Raw genomic sequence first — 24,052 nt, 5'->3', positions numbered from 1 at the left:
AGGCCGGGTGCTGCAGGATCCTTTTACAGCCGCCTGCCTGGAGGGGAAGGCTCCTTCTGCTCTACCTCTGACAAGCACCTAAAAAATCAAACAAAGAAATGATGTTGAGGAGCTGGGTTTTTGTACAGCACCTTGACTGCACCTGAGACTTCACTGAGCTCTTGGATGAGGATGGAGCAAGGGCTCAGATTTGCTTTAAAAGTCCTGGAAAGCTCCAGGCTGTGTTGCCCTGGCAGGTGCTGCGTGTCTGAGCTCAACAGGGCTGCCTTGTGCAGTGAGGCATTGCTGGGTGGGAGTGGGCCCAGAGGGGCAGAGTCTGGCACTTTGTAATTGGTTGGGGATATTAATATATTTTATGAGCTAAGGGCTAGATTGCAACCCAGCCATCTGCCCTGCCTTGGGGAGCCGTGTGTCTCCAGCACCCCAGGAGAACAGAACCACTTGCAATTCAGTCTCATTTAACTGGCTAAAACCCAGATTTCTGGTTCACAGGAAATTATTTGCTTTTTAAAAAATTTGTTTTGACTTTTGGGTTGTATCAGACTGAAATGGAATGGTTGTTCTGGCTGTGCTTCTGCTCAAGCTTCCAGTGAGCAAAGTGAGTGTCCTGTGCCTTGGGGCTGCCCTGTAAGATTGTTGTGCCTGGGGCTAAATCCATCCCCAGTGAGGGGCTGGGGGCTGCTGGGTCCCTGCCAGGGGGAAATGCTCCCAAAATCACAGCAGGCCTTGTCTGGAAGGGTCTTTTATTGGATTAAAGCTTGTCAGTCTGGATGCATTTCCAACAAGACATTCTAGACTTGGAATAATTGACCCTCACTTGTCTGGCAGAACATTTTCCCCCCTATTCAGTAGGAAATTTCCTGATGGTTCTGGTGTTGTCTCCTGCAGCTGCCACTCCTGTAGGAGCAGGGCAGGCTGTCCCCTGTCCCCTGTGCCACTCACTGCCCACAGCTCCCATCCCTGCATGGAGGGATGCAGGGAGAGCAGTGCAGCCCCTGCATCCCAGCTGCCTGCTGTCCTGGCTGTCTGCTCTTGTTTTCTCTGCCCATTTCATAGAGGCAGGGAGCAGGGAGGGGGCTGCTCGATCCTCCTGCTTTCCTGGGATTTTTCCTGGCTGCCTGTGAGGAATGGACCCTCCCAGCACTGCAGGGACTGATGGAACTGCCCAAAGCAGCTCCTTTGTTGGAGGCTGAATTCCTCCTCTGCCTGCTGCTCATCTGGATCTTCCCGTCCAAAATTCCTCTCCCCTGTGTCACCCAAGGTGCAACAGAGCTGGGATGCCATGCTGCTGCCCCCCAGCAGCTCTGCCCCAGCCCTTCAGGGCTTTCCACCCCATTTCTGGAAGAGATTTTGGAGGTCTCTGCTCCTCATTCACACACACAGGTCCTGTTTCAGTGAATGAGGAACTTCCCCGGAGGTGCATGAACTAATGCAAAGCCTTTGCTTGGTCTCCTCTTAAAGGAGGATTTTTCTTTTTTTTTTTTAATATTTCTGAACACCTGCTGTATGAATTAAATTTGCCTTGTAAATGTAACCAATTCAGAGTCTGAGCATGAGTGATGGGTGTTTGCTTTTTGCCTGGAAAAAGAAAAAAACAAAAAAACCTTGAAGGTTTTTTTTTCTTCTGGCAACTTGGCTTTAAAGCAGAGAAGCCAAGGCATTTCTTTTTTAACCATTTTTAATTCAGTTGCCCCCTGTTCTTATAAACAAGCTCCCAGAAACATGACGAGGCAAGCATCCCTGCTATTTATAGCTCTGCTCCACATGCCTGTTTTAAAAATCTGGGCAGCTAAATGGCTCTGCAGTCTTTCAGCAAAAGGCCTAATGACACAGGCATTTTCTGTGCATGGATGGGTGGGTGTTTAAAGGCTCTTGGTGCTGAGCCTTCACCCTCAGCAGGCAGGATGGTTTTACAGCAGGGAGGTTTTTCCTGGGCAAAGGGGGCAGTGCCCAACCCTGGGGAAGGGGCTCTGGTGGCTGCACCCCATGGCTCAGCCACTGGGGATGCTCCCAGCAGGGTCAGTCCCCACACCTTGGAGTTACCTCTAGACAAGATATATTGGTATTCCCCAGGTTGTTAGGTTATTTTTTAAATAATTTGTTGAGGCTGCATTAACCTCTCATTGTTTTTTTGGGTTTTTTTCCCTCCTTTGTGGCATCGCCTCCCTCCAGTGACGAGGCTGCTGGTAACCTTTACCCGTTTAACTGGTCATGCCACTTCTCAGATGAATCTGCTTTGTTCCTGGCAAATTATCCAGCCACAGTTTTCAGGCAGCTTTACTCTATTTTGACTGACTGGCTGACTATATTAACTGATAGTGCTGCTTGGGCTGCTTTGATCCTGTATTATTTATGGAAATGATGGCACATAACTCTGTGTAGCTGATTAATGCTGCGTGTATTTTTAATATGCTGGTTCTCCTGTTTGATCTGTGCTAAATGATTCTTCTCTGATGTGTTCCTGGGTTCATTTTGGCTCTTTATGAAAAGGAGATTGAAATGGACTGTTTGTTTTGTTGCCTTTTTTTTTCCCCCTCCCAGTGGTCTCATTGTGGGCTGCTTTTCCAGCTTTCACAGGTCGTTTTCCCCAGCAGGGCTCTGCCTGCCACATGGAGCACTTACACTTTATTGCTATTAATTTGAGCACTTTGTAGGTGACATTACTCTAAATTCATCCCTCTGTGTGCAGTTGTGGGAAATTTTGAGAAGATACAAGGTGGGAAAACAACATTTTAGGTGATGCTCAAGCCTTCTGTGCAGTTGCTGAATGAGGCTGTGACTGTCACTGAATGGGACTCAGGTCCAGCAACACCTGAATGAGAGCAAAACCAGTCTAAAATGCCAGGAATGTAATTAATATTTTCTGTGCCTTGTCACAGGATGGCTGGGACTGGTTGATATTAAGAAGATGACTTTAATTGCCAGCTCAACCCACAGCTTCCTCCCCTGCAGCGTGAGATGTGGTGGTGGCTGGGGAGGGATCTGTGGGCACAGCTGCTGCTCCATCCCAGCAAATACCCCCTGGCATGTGCAGTGCAGGAGGGAGGCTCATGCCCTTCATGCCTCCTCCAAAATCCACCCCCAGCACTGAATGTGGCTCACAGGGTGCAAACCAGGAGCTTGTTCCATCTGTGAGCTGGAGGATTAGCATTTCCCCTTCCCAGGGGCCTAATGGAAGGGAAGGAAGTTGATGATTTGTTAAATATATATTTTTTTTCTCCTTTCTTTTGTAATAACTGCTCATTTTCATGGCACAGGCAGGAGTTGTCTCCAAAGCCCTGCCCTCACCTGCACGTGGTCACATCTGCCTTCTCCCTGGGCACGCTGTGTTCCAGCAATAACAGGTTTGTGAGGATGCTTTCATGTAAAGGTGCAAAAGCAATGCTCAAAACCTTCAAATGAAAGCTTTTCTTCCCTTCCTCTGAACACTCCTTTTTGTCAAAATCAGCAAAACATATATCTTTCTGCAAAAGATCCCTTTTCCCTTAATGGGCTTTTCCATTGAAAACAGTTTAAACTTGATGTTCTGTTCCTTCCCTCCAATTTTTTCAAAGCTCCTTGGGCTTTGAAAACTTCAATGATTCCGTTTTCATTTCTTCTATTTAAAAACATGTATAGGTATATGTATATATTTTATATATATATATATATATATATATAATTTTTTTTTTCTGCTAGCTGAAGGTCTTGCCTTTTATCCCAAAGCAAACATAATAGATTGGGTTTTAGGGTGTTCTTTCTCTGCCCCAAAATAGACATGCTCATTTGAGTTATTTGGGGGAAAAACCAGGATGAATGCACCATGTTGGGCTCTAAGGGAGCAGGCAGAATGTTGGGATTTTTTTTCCCTACAAACCCAGCTGCCTCCCCAAACCCATCTCAATGCCAGATGGGTGAATAATGGGGCAGAGGCACCCACAAATTCACCATGCCACAGGTTTGGAGCATTCCTGGCTGGGGAAGGGACAGGAGCTTGCACAATGCCCCAGCTGGCAGTGCCTGGGGGGCAGGAGGAGGGATTGCCATGCACCCCTTCCCACCCCAAACTGCAGCCTGGCCTCTGGGCAGCTGGGCTGAGGGCAACAGGAACCTGAGGAAGGCATAATGAGGGTGTGCTCCAGTGGTTTGTCCAAGCTGGAAGGTGGTGGAGTTGAAATGGAGCACACTGACCTGCTGGCTGGGTGTGTCTCACTTGCTGCCAGCACAGGTGATGCTTTGCTGGAGCCTCCCCAGCTTTGTGCCCTGCCCTGCCATGGCCAGTGGGTTTTTTCCCAGCCCCAATACTTGAGGAAGGATCTGAGGGGGAATTTGCCATGTTTTTTCCCAGTCCCAACACTTGAGGAAGGATCTAGGAGGAATTTGCCATGTTTTTTCTCAGTTGCAATACTTGAAGAAGGATCTGAGGGGGAATTTGCCATGTTTTTTCCCATTCCCAGCACTTGAGGAAGGATCTAGGAGGAATTTGCCATGTTTTTTCCCAGTCCCAACACTTGAGGAAGGATCTAGGAGGAATTTGCCATGTTTTTCCCCATTCCCAACACTTGAGGAAGGATCTAGGAGGAATTTGCCATGTTTTTCCCAGTCCTAACACTTGAGGAAGGATCCAGGAGGGATTTGCCATGTTTTTTCCCAGTTGCAATACTTGAAGAAGGATCTGAGGGGGAATTTGCCATGTTTTTCCCAGTCCCAGCACTTAAGGAAGAATCTAGGGGGGAATTTGCCATGTTTCCAGCTCCTCACCTCACTTGGACATGAGTGCTCCCAGCACTCCCCTCCCTGTGAACATCCCTGTCACATTGAGATCTGCCCTGTGGGGTTTTCCAGCAGGGTAAATCTCACTGTGACATGAATGTTCACAAGGAGGGGAGTTCCCAGACAGGGCTGGGGGTGCCCAGTTTGGGTCTGGGGAGCTGCTGGGCTGTGTGGCATCCCCATGGCTGGCTCAGCATCCCCTGGGCCACAGGGCCAGCTGGCACAGGGAGCAGATGGGGAGGTGGAGCTGGGTGCTGGGCCAGGTTTCAGGCTATGATAAAGCAAAGTGACGTAGAAAACTAAATACCTGTTATTGGAGAAAGGCAAACAGAGCCTTGCCCTGCCTCCAGCCTTGCTGCCTTCAAGGGCAGGCTGCATGCCTGGCATGGAGCTCCCTGCAAAAGATGTTCTCTCCTTAATTTGCTTGCTTTGTCTTGGCTGTGTTGTTGAGAAATCCAAGTTTGACTCCAGATAATGAATGACAAACATTTATCTGGTCTGAACTGTTTCATTCTGAGCATTTTCTTCCTCCTGGAAGTTCCCAGTGAGTTGTTGACAGCGTGCCCTTTGACGTGGATTAGTGCTGACACCTGGCAGTTGGATCTTCCCATCCTTTTCACATCTTGCTTGTTCCTTTTCAAGGGAGGCTTTTGTACATGTCTGATCCATTTAAAATGAAAGATAAACAACAAACGGACCAGTCTCTGAAGGGACAGTCAGTTACAGGGGTGGTACTGACTTCCTTGTGGAAGGCAGTGAGCTCATGGGATGGATGGAGTGACAGGAGAGAGCCTTCCCCCAGCACCTCAGTTTGGTGGCAGGGGATGTCTGTAGCAGTGGCTCTTCCTAATTTTTGGTTTACAGACCCCTCAGAAGCTTTCCAGGACATGTGTGGATGGTGAGTTCAAGTTCAGGTACTGGAGAATTTCTGCTCTCCTCTCTGCTTCACCACCCGTGGTTTTGTGGTCACTCTGAGATGATCCCCTGTGTCCACTCTCAGGATGTACATGAGCTTTGTACAGGAACTTTGGCATCTCTCCCACCTGTGTATCTGTAATTCCAAGTGATACATTTATATTTTCAGTGGGTGCAGTGTTGGCCCTGTCAAAGCAGAGTCTCAGGGCTGTGTCAGGCACTGGCAGCTCCCTGGTTCTGTAGGATTTTGGGTGCCTCTTTGCAGGTGGGGCTCAGATCCTCCTTTCACCTTGATTCTTTCTGACAGCAGAGCTGGTGGAAGAGGAGGCACTGCTCCTCCTCCTGCAATGCCAAAACAGTCATTATGAAGCCCTCAAAAATGAGGAAATGGTCAAGATAGAAATGTCAACAAACCTCTCCTAGCTGACCCATTGGCTGCAGAGGAAGCTCTGTGGTTTGGAGCATTTCTTTGGCTCAAAGATCAGGCTTTGGGATCAGGCTTGGTTTTGCCAGCCCCGGACTGAGTGTACTGCTGTTGCTGAGGGTAATTCCCCTTGGTGATGCTGGAGGGCTCAGCTCTGGCTCTGTAAATCACTGCTTTGCTTTCAGCATCTTGGCTCAGGCTTGGGCTCAGCTCAGTGCCTGAGCTGTGGGTGAGATGGGGAATGCTGCACAGGGCTGCCTTCATCCTTCCCATCACACTTTTAAAGGTTTTGCCTATTTACAGAGGATTTGGGTGTTCTGTGGCACAGGGCTGTTGTCTGTTGTACTTTCCTGAATGACCTGGTATTTATTGTGGAGGTTTCAGAGAATTGGCTTAGGCTTTAAGTTATTGTTTGTTTGTGGTTGCTGAACTTGTGCTGTTTAATGGAAACATTTCCCTTTGGTAGGAGAGCTATTGCTGGAAATAAATACAGGTAATAAATACCTCGTGGCTGAGGCAGGAGCTGGGACAGATGGAGCTGCAATGTCCATCCACAGTGACTCAGGAGAGGGGAAAGAGAAGCTGATATTCAGCCCTGAGTGGAGTCATCCATGTGCTGCAGGGCTTGGGGCTCCAAGCAGAGGTAAGGGGAGGCAGGGGCTGGCAGGTGGGCTCTGCCCCTCTCTCTGTGCAGGGGGGATTTTATGCTCTTTAAATTCATGCCATGGCTGCAGTTGCTGGAGGAAGTTCTGCAGTACAGCTGAGCTGCACCATGCTGGCTGCTCCCCTCTGCAGATGATACTGGATCTGCTGCAGTCCCCTGTTTCCAGTGATAAGTGATGACTTTCTCCATCCAGGTGTCTTTTTCCATGACGTGTCCTGACCCATATCAGTTCCCTCTTTGAAAGCTTGGCTTCTCCTCCATGGATTTGCCAGCAAATTTTGTCTGGCTGCATTGTCTACGACCCAGTTTGGCAGGTGCTGGCTGAGAACAAAGGTGTGAAACAAGTTCTGAATGTGGGAATTTAAGTCACTTTCTCTGAGCTGGAGTTAAAGGCATCACTGTGAAAAGTACAGCAGGGCAAGTGCAAGGCTGCATTATAAAATAAGGGAATAAAATGTAAGGAACAGGAAACTTGTCTTCCCAGCTCAGATGACATTTTCCTTGCTCTGTCCCAGCAGCTCACGTTGTAACTTACAACTCCTTGTCTGGCAGGAGTTGTGGTAACTCCAAACCAGCCCATAGCACTATGTCATCATAACCTTGAAACAGGACCCAAATGGCAAAACCTGCCCCAAACCAGTTGTGATTACTCATGCTCTGTGCTATCCCTTTCCCCCGCTGGGCTTTCTGCTATGGTAATTCCACTTATTAAGCAAGGAGACAAAACACCTTTATTAAACTTGGAACCAAGCTTGGGAGCAGTGAGAGGAGCAGGACTCGCTGGCTGCAGGCTGTCAAAGGGTTTTCTTCTCTTGTCTCCCTTCCTCTGCATGGCCTTTAAAGGGAGGGAGAGAGGAACAAAGATACTTTGCTGTTTGTGATGAATAAAAGTCTGCATTTCAATATGTTTGTTTAGAGTAGAGAAGAATTAGGGATGTGTATTGGGAATGAATCCTGGGATTTGCTGGGTTTTGCTTCATCTCCAAGCTTGAAAATGCAAAGAGCTGAGACAAACTGGGGTCATAGCTCAGGCTCTGGAAAGTTTCTTTTTATTAACACTTTCAGTTAGTGTTTATTAACACTGTGGATAAAAGGTGCCTTTGTTAACGGGTCTGTCCCTTTGCTGCTTGGCTGGAGGAGCTGAATCTTGAAAGGAACTGCCCTGGGCACCTGCTGGAGTCACTGATGAAAGTTTTCATTCCAGATTTTCACCACAGGCTTCAACATAAAATAGCCTGAAACCCTCCAAAGCAAGTCTTCCTTCTCCTTCTCTTTCTTATTAAGAAAAAAGGTTAAAAAAAAGTTGTAAAAATGCCTCTTGCTGTCTGTGTGCCAAGCCATGAACAATGAGCCCCTTCCCTGTGTGGAGAGCATTTCCTCTCACAGCAGTGTGACCCCTCCTTGGTCCATCTTCTGCCTCTTGTGGGTGTCCAGAGTCTCCCTTGGAGTGCATCTCTCAGCCTGGGGAATGATTAGAACATTTAAAAATAATTCCTGCATGCTCGGAGAGAAACCTGGGCCTGATGCTTGTGCTGTCTGTCCCTGAGGGTGAAAACCATTCCCAGAGCAGGGTGAGGGGCTGTGGCAGCCATCCAGGAGCAGCTCCTGCTTCCAGGAGATGCAGAACACTCCTCTGCTTGGGGAGGATGCACTCCAAGCGTTTTTATACTCAATTATGGGTTGTGCTGTTGCTGTTGGCATCTCCTTGCTTTTGTTTTGTCTTCCCTCCCGGTGTAAGAGTGCTGTAAATGAGGGAGAAAGGAAGGATAACTTGTGGCCACATTCATCCCAAGCTGGGCTGAGCTTTGGTAGCTCTGCCCAAGGTCAGAGAGGCAAAGCTGCAGCAACCTCCATGCACCAGTGAGGAGCTGGTTACACCTGGTGTAAAGAAGTGGAGTTATGACTTCACAACAAAAACAGCACTGTGTTTTGCAGTGAGATCAGCCATGTGTGTGTTTGGCACCTTCCTGGGAACCTCCCAAGAGACCCCAGCCCTGCAGCTTGTACATGGTGTACCTGCATGGGGGGGGGAGGCTGTCACTGTCCTCACCCTTCAGCAGCTGATGGCCCTGCAGCAGATGTGTCACCACCTACTCTGGGATTTCTGTGCTCAGCAGAAAATGGCTTTCCAGCAGCCTGGACTTGGCCATTCCCTTTTGTTCTCCCAGGCAGTGTGAGCCATGGCTGGGGATGACAAACCCTGCTCAGCAGCACCCACAGAGCTCCTGGGCTGGGTTTTCTGTGGGTGCTCAGCCCCAGGCTGGCTCTGGAAGGAGGAGCTTGGGAGTCACATCCATTCCTGCCAGAGCTGAAGCTGGCACTGGGAGCATCAGGAGTTGATTGCAGTGACTTGGGAGAGGAGGATCTGTTGTATCTGGAGGGGAGAAGGCTCTGGGAAGCTGCATGCCTTGCAGCAATGGGTTTTGCCTGAATGGTGTCAGGCAAATGTGCAGGCAGGAGGCAGTTCCTGCCTCTGGGCAGATCCATCCCTTGCAGGCTGGACAAAAAGGGATCCTGGATCCTGTTCTCCCTGGACTTGCCCAGAGTAGTCTCTGAGGGCCCTGCTGGGAAGGGTGGGATGTGATCAAGGGGTGTTACCCGAGCTTATCCCCCAGCTCATCTCTGTTTTCTTGCTGGTTATTCACACAGCACAACTTTACAAACACTTGGAAGGACGGTTCCTGCTCAGGGTTTGGAAGGATGGTTGGGAGGGCACTTGGAAGGACGGTTCCTGCTCAGCCCAAACACAAACACTTGGAAGGATGGTTCCTGCTCAGGGTTTTCTCTGAAGAACCTTAAATCTCCCATAAATTAACGTGTTCATGCATTAGTTGCAGCTCCTGCCTCTGGGCAGATCCATCCCCTGCAGGCTGGACAGAATCCCTGCTCTGCTGCATCCCTGGAGTGTGGGGTGGCTGTGCTGCTGCTCCTGCCCCTGCCTGGATCTGCCAGCAGCAGCAAAAGAAAGTTTTGCTTCTCAGCAAACCCAGGTGTTACTCAAACAAAAGGTTTGACCCTGTTCTCCCTGAGAGTCTCTGGGGTAGGATGTGATCTCGGAGTGTTACCCGAGCTCATCTCTGTTTTCTTGCTGGTTATTCACACAGCACAACCTTACAGCCCAAACACGAACACTTGGAAGGATGGTTCCTTGGAAGGACGGTTCCTGCTCGGGGTTTTTTCTCTGAAGAGCCTTAAATCTCCCATAAATTAACGTGTTCATTCATTAGTTGCAGCTCCCCGAAGCACCGAGCAAAGTTTGGGAGTTTAATTACTTTTTGCAGGAATCAGAGCACGCAGAGCCTTCAGCCGATGATTATAGTTCATATTATTCATGCAGCTCCTCATAATCCCCTGCTCTGCTGGGCCATGGTCGATAGAGACTAAAATTGGAATCTGCTCATAAATTCCCAGCCCCATCCCGTGTGAGGTGTCTTGATCATCCAGTGAAAGCATTTTGCTGACAAAACAATTCAGTTTCCTGCGAGGTGCCACGCAAGTGTATCTGTCAGGAGGGGATGAGCTGCCAGGGTTCTGTGTGCTTTGCCAACGTCAGTTTTCACCCTGTTTATCTCTAAACCCGGTGCTGGGCTGGCTGTGTCACACACTGGGTGGTAAAAAGTACAGAGATTTTCAAACAGAAACATGGAATATTTATATGGTTGCAGACGTTTGTGGAAATATTAGCGGGGAAAATTTAATCAACTAAAGTAGAACGCCAACAAAACTATTTTTAAATTAATTAAAAGGCTTGGATTCATTTTTATTTTTTTTTAAACTGTGGAGGTTTTAATCCTCAAGTATGTATTTGGTCTGTTTGAAGTTACTCTAGTTTCTTGTATCATAAACATTTTAGGGCCACATTCCTCTTTGTGCACAGTCTGCTTCGTAAGAGACCCCGGAGGGTTTGTCTGCCTGTGGAAACTTATTGTTCTATAGGAATGAATAATTCCTCAGCTGCAGCTGTGTAATCCCCCCTGCACAGCTTTCCTGCCCTGTTACCTGGATCTTAATGACTCCAGGACCCCTCCTGTTCTCCTGACATCTCCTTGTCCCATCCATGGGAGCTCCTCAGGTGTTGTGCTCCAGCAGAGCTGTGAGCTGGGGATCTCCCAGTGCAGGAGGAACACTGAGTTAATCAAAATCCATATTTTTCTTTTTTTTTTTTTCCCTGATGTTTACAGGGTTTTATCCTTTAGTCTCCCAAGACAGCTTTACACCTGTGAGTCTGACTTTTGATGCAGCTTTACTGGGGAACGAGCAGGTTCAAAGCTCTCTGCACAGGTTGCTGACTTGTTTAGCATCAAAAAGGAGGAAAAAGCAACAAAATTGCTCTGTGTGGAGCAGCTTTCAGGAACTGCTCAGAAACCACATGCAGGTGCAGGGGAGGACTAGAAATAAGCAGTCCCAGAGACTGAGCAGCCTCTGCCTTTGGGGAGGGTCTCAGGGTTCTGGTTTGTTCATGGCTGGGGAGGCTGTGGGCTCTGGTGGGGAGTGATCTCCATCCCTTCGGACTGACACAGGGGTTTGGCTGAAGCCCCAAACCTGTCTGCTCCAGGCTGATAAAAATGCTTGTGCAGCTGCTGGTGACCCCAAAGTTGGGACCTTGGCTTTGTGCTGCTTTCCAAGTGATAAGTGAGATTTAATCTGATAGAATATTCCTCAACAGATGTGTTTAATCTTCTAATGACATTACAAGTGATGTATATGAATTGAGAAATTGTTGTTTTTTCTCCCTTGTTGACCTGTAAAAGCCTTTTATGGAACAACACAAGTGACTCCAACACTCTTAACAGCATTAATGTGAACAAAGTTCTCTTCACCATCAGCACCTGACTCTGCAGAGCCTGGAGCTTGATGGAGGCTGTGAGTGCCCAGGATGTGGCACTCAGTAACAAAGTGGTGCAGAATAACAGAAGACACTCCTATGTGTATCTAAATTTTTTTGGGGATAGGCAGAGATACTCTTCCTGCCACTAAGGCTTTGCATTGTAGCCTGAAGTGAGAGTAAATTACAGGTGTGAGCACTTGAGTGCACCTTCATGATGCAAGAGTTGACTCTCATTTTGTGCTGAGTGCTGTCTGGATGGGAGTGAGTTCTGGGACTTGGCAGAACTCCTCTCTTTGGGAAGCTCCAATGCACCAGCTCCTCTCTGGGCTGTTCCTGCAGGAGCTCTTAGCCCATGGCAGATGTTCCCCAGCTCCCTGGGGGAGAGCTCAGCCAGGCTGTGCCCTCTCAGATCTGCTGCAGCCGTGGGGAAAGGTTGGAGGCCAAAGCACTGAGATAACAGCTCCTGCACTCAGAGCATCAGTAGAGGTGCATCCAAGTGAGGAGTGATGGAGCTGAACCCAAATTCCAGTCCAGGGCAGACTGGACCACACTGTGGTGCATCAGAGACATGGAAGGGCTGGGCTGGAGCTCAGGGAATTGTTTGACAAGGGCTGGGTAGGATGGGACCTCCCCTTTTGACAGCTGGCTCTTGCCTACTGTCACCATCCCACTGTCCTGACCCTCATCCCGTTGTGGGGAGGTTTGGCACATCAGTGCACTGTGCTGAGGGGATGAAATGCCTTCTCAGGGGGAAGGGAAAGAGCCTGTTGGGAGACCAAGGGAAAGACAGAGCAGTGGTGCAGCACAGCTGTGCCTTTGGCTGTAATGAGGAGAAATTCCCAGTGCGAAGAGCAGTGCCTAACTCTTTAGGGGGATTTGTGTGTTTGGGGGAAGAACTGGAACAGTGCAAACCAGGAGAAAATAGAACTGCCAGGCTGGCTCAGAGCAAAGCTTCACCCACCCAAGAAAGGCCAGAAGATGATGCCAAGAGGACAGGGCATGATCCTGACTGTTCTGGACAGAGTTTCAGAGCCTTTCCCATCAGGATGCTTCCTCCAGATCCCTGTGTTTAACAGCCACCAGTGGACCTGTCCTCTGTGAGCTTTTCCAGCCCTGCTTTGAAGCCACAGGTATTTCTGGCAGCCAGAACATCCCCTGACAATGAGCTCCACAATTTAATTGCAAGGGGAAAGGAAATGACTTTGGATAGATTTTTAAACCTGCTGCCTGATCCCTTTATTCCTGTCTTGTCAGGAGTGGTGCCTGCAGAGGGATTGAGAAGGGGAAATGGGAGAGAAGGTAGGGCTTGAATTTGGAAATGAAGTCTGGGGAAGAGGAAAAACTGCTAAATTAATATAAAAAACAAAGCCTTTCCAGGGATGGGATGCTGTTGTGTGCAGTGGTTTAAATCCTTTAGGATATCTGGGGAATATTTGGAGGGTGAGGTTCTTACTGGGCTGTGTTGGCTTCAGAGCTGCAGGTGCCAAACTGGGGCTGCACCTCTGGCTCCCAAAAACCCAACAGTACCTCCAGGTTAGAAATTATTTTGGTTTCTTTTTTCCCTTTCATCTATTCTGGAGAACAGAAAATGTCTGTCTCCTTGGGGATGCCTTTGCAGCAGGACAATAAATAGCATCTGTGGGCCTCCACAGCTTACAGCTGCGTGTTCTTATAATCAAAAATGTGCACCTTGGGTTTTCCAGGCTGGCTCCCAGGGAGCAGCTGAGCTCATTCAGGACCTGCTCTGGTTCAGGATGTCCCCAGTTAATGTGGTTTCACAGAGACCTTCGTGCCTTTCACAGTGTTGGCTTCTTTACCCTTTGTAAATATTTCACCTGTTTTCTAAATTATTCATTCATTAAGTGGCTTGGAAAGGAGGAGGAATGGTGCTTATAAAATGTGTGAAAACTTAAAACACTGCAAAGCTGAAAGGATGTGAGGGAAGTAATTTGAGGAAGGATTTTTCCATCAGAATAAGCCCTGGTTAATTACTAGGAGGGGATGGGAGATGAAGGGGTGTGGGGTGTTGATGGATCTGGCACAGGCTGGGGTGTTTGCTGGGGTTTGCAGAGTTGGGGTTTGCACTGGGGTGGGATTTGGAGGCTGAGATCTTTATTAGGGGTGGATAGGGGAGTTTGAGGTGGTCACAGGGCACCCTCAGACCTGGGGGTTCTTGGTTGTGGCAGTGCTATTTACATGGTGTAGACCCAATAGAACATAAAACATCTATTCTCCAGCTTATTGCTAACTTATAGCTTTTGCATACTAAAAATGAATTGATTTTAGGTTGGGGCTAACTGAAATTGAATATTAAATCTGTCTTCACACAGCAGCATGCCCCTTGCTTCCCAAATAAGGAACCTTTCCTTCCATTCCACCTTCCTCCAAGTGAAGGTGAAATATTGTATGAATGGAGGGAGAGGTGTTTGGTTTTTTATGCTGCCTCTATTCTTGGACCTCAAAACATCCTTATGCTGTTAATGAATTAAAGCCTGTCAATCCCTTCATGAGCAAAGGTGGTGGGTTTTATCTGTGATAGCCAAGTGCTCTGAGCTGTAGTGTGGTGCTCTGTGGGGAAGGAAGGGAACCTTGGTGGTTTAGCAATGGGGAACAGGCAGAGACGAGCAGGGCTGGGAGGCCCTGGGGGGCAGGGGAACACCCTGAGATGGGGAAACTGAGGCAGAGCAAGGATGAGTCAGGACAGCAAATGAGAGGAGTCAGAGCTTGGACCAGTGCCTCACCCCTGAGAGGTCCTTGCCCTTGGCTCCCTTGCTGGTGGTGTTGTCCCAGCCTCAACACAACCCTCCCACCATGACTGTGCAGTCTGGAGTGGGACATCCTGGGGCTCATCCACCCTCTTCATTCCTTTGCCTTCACAAAAGCTCTCAGTGAGGCATTTTTGAAGGTTATCTTCAAAAGCAAAACACCAGCCTGAGAAAACTGAACAAAGGCTCCTAAAACCCAGGCTCTGGCCAGAAGCCAGGACAGTGTTCCCTGATTTTCCTCTGTAGTGCTCATCCTCTTTGCTGTGTTCCCAGAGCCCAGGGCAGATGTTTGTTATCAGTTCCTGTTCTGGCTCAGGACATTGTCACCTTCTGCCACCCGGCTGCTGTGGGGACAGCAAAGTGTCCTTAAAATCAGCCTCAGGTTTCCATGGCCTGCTACATCCTTGTGCAGCCCTTGTCCTGGATGGAGCTCAGATTCCAGTGCTGCTGCCTGAATCTCCTCCCCTGCCCCACCACAGAGCTTTGGGGTGTTTTGGGGCTGCTGCATCCACGTGTGAGCAGGGCTGGATGCATTTGGGGTGGGCAGGAACCATGTGGGATGCTGTTCCCCTACCTGGGACCACCATCCCTTCCCAGAGGTCTCTGGGGTCAGGTGGGGTCTTCAAGGAATTGACCCTTTTGGGGACAACTTCTGGATCTGTTGATTTGTGCCTTAGCACACACCTGGGGTGATTTCACAGCTGCTGTCCCCATCACTAGCAGAACCAGGCTCCACCAAGCAAAAGGTGTTTTGCCAGTGTTATTTTGGATTATTGCAGCATTTCTCACTCTCCTGGGGCACTGCCATTGCACTGGTGGCTGTGCTGCTGTTGAATTTGGCAGCTCAGGCAGAGCCTGACCTGAATTGGGGCAATTTTGATGGGCAGGGCATTGGATGGAAAGCAATGGGTGCTACAAAGTCAAGTTCAAGTTCAAGGTGCTGCCATCCTGCTGGAGCATAAGTGATGGGGCAGAGCTCCATGGTGCTGATGGGGACCATCCTCAAGCACTGCCCATCCATCCAGCCCTCCATCTGGAGTGTCAGGATGGTGGCTCTGGCTTTGATGGAGCACAGGGGTGGTCTCCACATGGAGCTGCTCATCCTCCTGTGCAGGACCTGCCGTGTCAGTGCCTCCCATGCCATTAGAATGGACACAATGCTCATTTTCTTCCCTTGATCAAGTCTGGCAGGTCCAATGGTGCCACATGTTGAGTTCTGAAAGGGAAGTTTGTTTTGATGCATGTTTGACAAACTCCCGAGCGCTGTTGCTCAAGTTTTTGTGGTTTCTGCTCTGGTGGGAGAGAGAAACCCAAGTGCCCAAATCGATATGGTTCTGCTTGGATAATTGAGCTGGGAATTTAGTTCATTATGTGAAGTGGCTGCTGAAGTGGATAATTGGATCTTGAGGTGTTTGTCCTACCTGATAGTTTGGATTGAAGAAAATTTAGGTGCAATTTCACAGGTGTATAGGGACAACATGGCTTCTGTGGGGATCCTATGGTGCAGTAATAAAGCTAAGTAACTCACAGTTCTTTGTGTGCTGGAAGAACATGGATGACAAGGAAAAGAGCTTTAAGTCAAGTTTTCTTGGGATGAGGACCTGGCCTCTCCTCTCTACCTGAAGTGCCCTGAATACTGGCTCTTCTCAGGCAATAACAAACACCAGCAGTTGTGTAAAGCCCCTGATGCTTTATGCACTATTTCTGCAAATAATCCTTGTTTATAATTCAGTCTTGGCAGAAGAAGACTTTAAATTATTAAGGCACTAAATATTTTGCAGTGAAAGAACAGAGATAAAGCTCTTGGCAGAAACAAATTGCCAGGGAGAATTTGTTCTCTTCAGTGCATTTGGGGCTTTAAAGTATTACAAGAAATAACGTGTGGGGGGACTGGGAATTCACCACTTGATCAAAAGATTTGCTTCTCTCCTAAAAAAGCAGCTGTTCAGTGCATGCTTTCCAGCACCCCTTGAAATAATAGTGTCCCCAAAGACAATGTTTGGGTCCCCAGAGCCATCCCCTCTCACCACAGGACTGAGGGTGGTCTGCTTTAATTGCTGGAGGTCCCTGTCCTTCCTCCAGCTCTACCACAGCTTTTGAAGTGCAGTTTTCATGCTCTTGGTGCTCCCCTGAGGGCAGATTTTTGGGGATTCTTCCCTTCTTCAGGAGTGGGAGATGCTGCTGCCAGTTTGTCCTGTCAGAGTTTGTTCTGTGGTACCAGGGCTGTTCCAGTGGTGTGGAGTGGAGGATCTCAGAATTAAAGACTTTGCAACCTGTTGCTGATTTTATCCTGATATTACACACTTATTGCTTGTCAGCTCCTGGAGTCAGAGGGTGGCTAAGTGTGTGTACGTACATAAAGACATAGTTTACAGCTATATATAGATAAATTTTAGATAGCTGTACCCATAATGTTGTAGCTCTTCCTTGGAGAGATTTCAAGCATGAGCTGTGGTGTTTCAAACCCCAGGGCGCTCCCAATGTGGTTTTTGTCCATCATCTCAACATTTTAAAGCAAAAATCATCCTTAAAGTGGTGATGGGGGTATGCAGAGGGAGTGGTGATGCCCTGTGGTGGTGTTCGCAGGGGTCTGAGGATGAGGGAAGAGATGAGGATCTGACTCCATGTTTCAGAAGGCTGATTTATTATTTTATGATATATATTATATTAAAACTATACTAAAAGAATAGAAGAAAGGATTTCATCAGAAGGCTGGCTAAGAATAGAAAAGGAATGATAACAAAGGCTTGTGACTGACCGAGACAGTCCGGACAGCTGGGCTGTGATTGGCCATTAATTAGGAACAACCACATGAGACCAATCACAGATGCACCTGTTGCATTCCACAGCAGCAGATAATCATTGTTTACATTTTGTTCCTGAGGCCTCTCAGCTTCTCAGGAGAAAAAACCCTAAGGAAAGGCTTTTTCAGAAAATACCATGGCTACAATGCCCTGGCACAGGGTGCCCAGAGCAGCTGTGGTTGCCGCATCCCTGGAGGTGTCCAAGGCCAGGTTGGACGTGGCTTGGATCAGCCTGGAAGCTGTCCCAGCCCACAGAAGGAGTTTGGAATGAAATGAGCTTTAAGGCCCCTTCCAGCCCAAGCCATTCTGCAGTTCTGTGGTTCCATGCCTCTGTTTCTCTTTCCTTGCAGGAGATCTGTGCAACTGCAGCTCGGTGGGCAGCGCCGGATGCAACCTGACCACGGGGCAGTGCCACTGCCTGCCTGGGTACACGGGGCCACGCTGCCACAGCTGTGCCCACGGCTTCTTCCCCCAGCTGGGAGGCCAGCAGTGCCAGCCCTGCAGCTGCAGCCCTGCTGGAGCCACCAGTGAGCAGTGTGACCAGTGAGTAACCCATGGTTCTGCACACAAGGCATTGGGATTTGGTGTGGTTTGGGTTTTGGGCAGGAGCGGGTCTTGTCGTCATGTTGGTGTTTAAAAGGAAGAAAAATAAACAGGAGGGAAGCTGGTCTTAAAAAAAATTTATGAAGATTATTCTTCCTCATTCAAGAGCTGAATTATAAAAATTCAAGAGCTGACCAGTGAGTAACCCACGGTCCTGCACACAAACCGTGTGTTGGGATTTGGTGTGGTTTGGGTTTTGGGCAGGAGCGGGTCTTGTCGTCTGTGCTGGTGTTTAAAAGGAAGAAAAATAAACAGGAGGGAAGCTGGTCTTATAAAAATTCATGAAGATTGTTCTTCCTCATTCAAGAGCTGAATTATGAAAATATCTGTGGTTGTGGCAAAAGCCCTGGCGGCCCCCAAGGGAGCTGACTTGTGTTTTGGAGTCGCATGGAGGCAGAACCACTCCCAATGCCTTGTGCATGTCTTAGTGAGACTGCCCTCACTCCTGAGCTGGGAGGGGAGCAGGGGCTGGGGTCTGTGGAGGGGTTTCTTTTCCAAAGGGATGGGTTTTATGCCAGAGGCAGGCACAGCTTTGTGCTCTGCCCTCGCTGAGCACTGGGGTGGAAGCGGCGGCCCGAGAGCAGAGTCAGCTCCTGCCTTGCCTGGTGTTTACAGGCACCAGAGCTGATGCTGGAGCTCTTGTATAATGAATGTGTTCCTCTTCATTTCACCTCACCCACCCTCACGTCTTGCCCTGTGAAAGCTGGCACGCAATGGTTTTCCAAGCAGTGATCTGTCAGCCATCAGAGGCAGTGCCTGAGCTGGGGGATCTCTGTTCTGCAGGATCACACCCAGCAGCAGCCCTGAGCCACTGGCTCTGCACCTTGTGCTCATGGGGACAGCAAGTTGCAAAGTCTCTTCTTGGAGGAGAGCTCAGCAACCACCCTGCAGCAACTTCCAGCCTTCCCAGGCTGCTTTTTTGTCTTCTAGGGCTGGGTCTGGGCTCAGTGTGTGTTGAACACCTGCAGGTCCCTGCCAGGACAGGGGCTGAGTCAGAGTCAGAATGCTCTGCAGGGACATGCTGCCTGTAATTATTTTATACATTATCTTCTCCCAAACGACCAAACCCTCTGTTGATGTCCTTCCTTTTTGTTTCAGTGTTGCATTTTTCTGCTTGCATAAGCTCTGACAATTCATAACTTAAAAGTAGCTCTCCAGTTGAGGAAAGTGACCTTCTTACTAAAAGAGGTGATTCTTGAGGGTGGAAAGTATGAAGTTTTATCACTTTTTTTTTTTTTTTTTGCGGCTGTTTTAGTATGGGAAGATGTGCCTGGATGCATCAGGGTTTGCTACAGAATTGAAAGTGTGATTGTGGTCAGATCTATTGGAAAGGTGAATTGGGCAGAAAGGCAGATGGGGCAAATCTTACCCTTGGGAACTGGGAGAGGAGGGGAAATGCTGATGGAGCAACTGGGTTAACTGGGGGGGAGTGTTCTTAGCCCAGCTCTGAGTTGCTGGGCAGTGGGTGAAGCATGGACATGTCTGGTGTCTCCCCATGTCTCACTGCATGGGGGGAGCCACGGAACGCCCTTGGGAGCTTCAGGTGAGATGCTCTGAGTTGTGAAGGAGAATGAGGTGGAGCTGGAGCCATCTGTGTGGAGCCAGAAACAGCAGGGACTCCCCAGCCTCTCCTCAGCACCATTTCCCAGCCTGGAGGGATGGGGGAGATGCTCATTCTCAGCCATTCAGAAGAGACAGCACAGGGCAAGACGTGGAGGCAGATTTGGGGAGGGGGATGTTGCTAACAGAGATCACTCTGTTTCCCTTCCCGCCCCACAGGGGTTTGCTGCAGACAGAGATGACCTCTGGGTGTTTAAAAAGAGAAAAATAGGTCAGTTGTCTGTGTTGCAGGGCTGGGGGCATCAGAAGGGCTGGTGTGGTGATGTGTGTGGGAAAATGGAGTGGGACACAAAGGGCAGCAGGGCAGGTGCTCCCCCTGCTCCTGTAGTGTCAGAGGGGGCACCAGGGCTGGGCACAGCTCCTGCTGCAGCTGGCAGGGCTGGGGGCAGGCACCGGGGATGGGGGGATCTGGCTGATGGGTAGGAGCACCTCCCCTGCATTGCAGGGCAGTGGGTGTGTGAGTGCAGGAAGGGATTTTTGGCTCTGTGCTGGCAGCCCTGGGTGGCTGCTGAGCAGTGCCTGGAGGAGCAGCAGTGTCCCTCAGGCAGTCTCTGCTCAGGGATGAGGCACGCAGGCGTTGCCCAATACCAGCAACCAGCTACTGTTTTGTTGACATGGAAAATCCTGTGAGTTGTACGATTTATTTATTTAATAAAGCACCAGCCCAGCTCGACTTGCACAAGCAAATTCCTGTGTGAGGCTTCAGAGGAGAGCCATGGCTGTTCCACTGGGGCTGTGGGTGGAACAGCAGCAGAGATTTTGGACTCTGACCCTTTCTAAGGGTGGCTGATTGGAGGGGCAGAGTGCCCAAAGGCCGAGCCCTCAGGGCACACAAAGATCCCTCTTAGCTTTCAGTCAGCTCTCCCAGGCTTTTGTAAAAGTGCCTTTTAAATACAGCACCACCATATGATGATTATTTGTATTATTTCTCAGCACGCTCTTGGGCTGGCCAGATGGCAACCCAAGTGCCCTGTTTGTTAACCAGACCTCAAATGCAGACCATCAAACAAAAATTTAAAAAAATCCCTTTCCTGAGGCGCAGAGTTGATTTTGGGAGTGAACATTGACCTGACATGCTGTCGCTATGAATGGGCTCCATGGCTGCTAATCAAAGCTCTGTTTTGGTGGTGGTTTAAATTTGATTATCTAGGAAGATCCACACAGATCCCCCTGTGGGATGGCAGAGCATTTCTATGCTCTGGTTTGGGTGGTTTTTTTTGTTGGATGAAAAGCTGTGTGTGGCTCAGGCTGAGGGGCTGAATGGAGCCCTGGGCTGCTCAGAGAGGGCTGACACATCGTGGGGAGGGGAGGGAATTGTCCCTGCTGTGGTAAACGCCTGGAAACCTCAGAAAAAAATCACATTTCTTTGGGCTGGATGCGGTGCAGATGCTTGCTAAAGATAGCTGTGGCCTGGAAGTGTTCACAGTCCATGGAGGAAGGGTGGGGAGAGAAGCTGAAGTTCCAAGGGCCACGGTCAAGGTCAGAGTGGTGGAGAATGAGCATGGTGACTCATGTGGGTGCACATGAGGGCTGGCAGGGCTGTGTGCCTGCTCTGGGGACAGGGACAAGTGGGGAGGGTGCCTGGCAGTGCCCTCAGCCCATGGGGATGTAGCCCCAGCCAGGAGCTGCATCTGTCACCATCTTTTGGAGCCCTTGAGTTGAGGGCTGTGCTGTGTCCTCTGAGGAAAGCAGAACCTCCCAGCCTGGTGGGGAGTGGAGGTGATCAGTGCTGCTGGGGAAGGTCCCCATGGCTGGCCAGACTACATCTCCCTTGTGGAAGTGATCAGTGCTGCTGGGGAAGGTCCCCATGCCCAGGTCACCATGGCCAGCCCACATCTCCCCTGTGAGAGTGATCAGTGCTGCTGGGGAAGGTCCCCATGGCTGGCCAGACCACATCTCCCCTGTGCAATTCTTTTCCCTTTTTTCTTTCATGTGAGCAGCAGTCCTGTGCCTGAGCTCTCATCTCTGGCTCCCTAAGGCTGGGCAGGGAGCCAGGCAGAGGCAGCAGGAGCGGGCTGGGGTTGGTGGTCTCCAGTCCCAGTAACCAGGGCAGCACTGGGGCTCCTCATGGTGTTTCTGGCCCTCTGCACCCTTTGGCACCCCAAGTGCCACCCGTGTCCCCAGCTGAGCCAGCACACAGAGCTGGGATGAGCAGGGAGAGGGAGGGAGGTTTGTGTGAGGAGCCTTTGGTTCTGCAGCCCTCGTGCCCTGGTGTGAGGAGCTGTGCAGGCTCAGCTCTTTAAACACACCCTGAGATAATTCTCCATGCAAACCTGGCTTCTGGCTGTGGGGTGTGAAGGACCAGGACTGCGGCCTGGATGAGGCAGCATCCCCCTCCTGAGGAGCAGGAGATGGCAGATGACTGTGCAGTTTTTGATTTGTTTATTTTTACCTTGCTGGCAGCACTGCCCATCCCCATGTGGCACTGCAGACATGGCCCAGGGCAGCCCAGTGTGACCCAGCTCATCTGCAGGAGGGCTGGCCTGGATTTACCTCCTTTGAGGTGTTTATCCCAACTTTTCCCAGCCCTGCACTGGGGTGTGAGTGGCTCTTCCTTTCCTGAAGCTGTGGGGGCAGCATGTTTAGCCCACGAGCAGCTGGCCCTGCGTGGGTGCTCCTGTGGGTTTGGGATGTGAGTGAGGAGTGGAGCTGTGAAGTGGAGATGCTGCTCAGAGATGCTGCTGCCTGGCAGGAGGGTTCAGCCCTCAATTCCCTGTTTTCCTGGCAAGTTTTGTTTTTTAAACTTGGTTCTAGGGAAGAGAAGTGATGCAGCAGTGCCAGGGAACAAGGGGAGAGCTGTGGCTGCTGGGGTTTTAGGGATCACAGAATATTCTGGGCTGGAAGGGACCCACCAGGATCATCCAGTCCAACTGCTGTCCCTGCACAGACACCTCAACAATCCCACCCTGTGCCTGAATGTTGCAGCTGGAGCTGTGGCAGCCTTGGGGCTGGGACCATTCCCTGGGGAGCCTTTTCCAGTGCTCAGCACCCTCTGGGGAGGGACCTTTTCCTGGTATCCATCCTAAACCTCCCCTGACACAGCTTTGCCACATGGTTTACCTAAACCCAGGTTAGCCATCTAAACTGGGTTAGGTTTTCCCAGTTCCCTTAAAAATCTCTAAACTAATCATGCACATATGCTGCCACTGTCCCTAGAGCAAAGAGATGCCTGTTAAACTGGGAACTGTGGATCAGTTTAAGTTGCTCCCTCTGCCTGTGCCTCAGTTTCCCCACAAGCAGAAGGGCAGTGGGAAGCAGAACTCCAGCAGACAGCCTGAAGGTGATGTCTGGTCTCCTTTGGTTGCTGTGGGCTGAGACCCCATGCCCAAGGGTGCAGTGCTCTGCTGCTTTGCTGAGCCAGCAGCTGCAGAGACAGCCCTGTGATCCCAATTCCTGCATGGCTTGTGCTGCAGGCTGGGCATAACTCATGTGAGAAAACTCCTGTCACTCATTTCCAGTGGAAAAAAGGAGAAAAAATGATAACACACATATAAATACTCAAGTATTAATTCAGAGATGCATTACCCCCTCCAGGGGACCTCAGGCTTTGTGTTCACGTTAAAAGGAGTGAAGGCAGAGTGTCCCTGGGCATGGCTGTGCCCTGGAGCAGGGAGGGCAGGGCCATCCCTGTGTGGTGCCATTCTGTGTGGAGAGGCTGATCCTGTGACCCCAGCTCGTGGGGATTTGCAAGAGCCTGGACAAAGTGCTTTGTTGAGGCCTTTGAATAAAGGCTGGGGGTTCTGGGGGACCTTGGAAGCTGGGCAGGGAGAGCCACACACTGGGATTGGGGAGCTGGTGGGATGTGGGGACAGCCTGGTGTGGCACAGTCTGGACACACCTTGGACCTCATGTGAGGCAGGATTTGGTGGGGTTTTTTCAGTGATCAGGAAATGCAGGTCCATTGAAATTCAAGCTTTTTGTGGAGCTTCACCAGCCTGCAGGGCTGCTGGCCATGCCAGACCCTGGGGGTTATTTGGGGGAAGTGATGGAGTTGTTGTTTTGCATAGATAAAAATCTTCATTTTCTGTCTGCACAGTGTCATCACACTTCTGAAATGTCTCTCTTTTGAGTGGGATCTCTTTCCATCCTGCTGCATTTCAGCAATCCAGCAAACCACACCAGGCACTGCTCCCCTTTGGAGATGTGACCTTGGGAGCTGAAACCCTCAAGGACTTGTGCTTTAAAACCCCCCAAAACCAGACAAACCCCCTTTTTCTCTTTAAAAAGACTGCTGTCCCTTTTATAGATTGGATGAACACAACTGGTGGCTCATTATCTCCCAGTAATGCCTTGTCAGCATCACTCTGCAGAGAACAGATCTTGTTTTGTAGCGGAAATTATTACATGTGGACGTCAGAAAAGCAGAAGAATACCCTGTTAAAGCCTATTTTTCTGCATGGTTTAATTATCTAAATCTCTCCCCTATCCCAGCCTCTCACATCCTTTATATCTGATTAGCTCTCCTCCTCTTCTCTCCCCCCACAGGAAGGTAAAGGCACCTGAACCAATTTTTATTCAGTTGCAGGCAGGAATGGGAAATGAATGAGTGACTGGACACAGCAGCAGGGAGAGGTGGATTGTTATCATCTCCCCTATGGTAATTATGGCTTCTCAGAAATCCTGTTATTTTGGGGATGTTCCAGCAGGCTTTGCCATTCCTGTGTTGTCTGTTGCAAA

The 24,052-nt window shown here is 49.7% G+C and overlaps 1 protein-coding gene across 1 annotated transcript in view; it reads left to right on the top strand.

Annotated features, from left to right (window-relative positions):
- Positions 1-24,052, top strand: part of MEGF9 (multiple EGF like domains 9) — a 49,370-nt gene that overhangs the window by 5,964 nt on the left and 19,354 nt on the right. Inside the window, exon 2 of the mRNA XM_059486669.1 lies at positions 17,503-17,695. Within this exon, the coding sequence (XP_059342652.1) occupies positions 17,503-17,695 (193 nt within the window). The remainder of the gene's footprint in view (positions 1-17,502; positions 17,696-24,052) is intronic.

This window comes from Ammospiza nelsoni, chromosome 20, assembly GCF_027579445.1.
Source record: "Ammospiza nelsoni isolate bAmmNel1 chromosome 20, bAmmNel1.pri, whole genome shotgun sequence".
Lineage (NCBI taxonomy): Eukaryota > Metazoa > Chordata > Aves > Passeriformes > Passerellidae > Ammospiza > Ammospiza nelsoni.
Note: the sequence above shows the minus strand (reverse complement) of the source record. Positions and strands in the feature narration are given on the sequence as shown.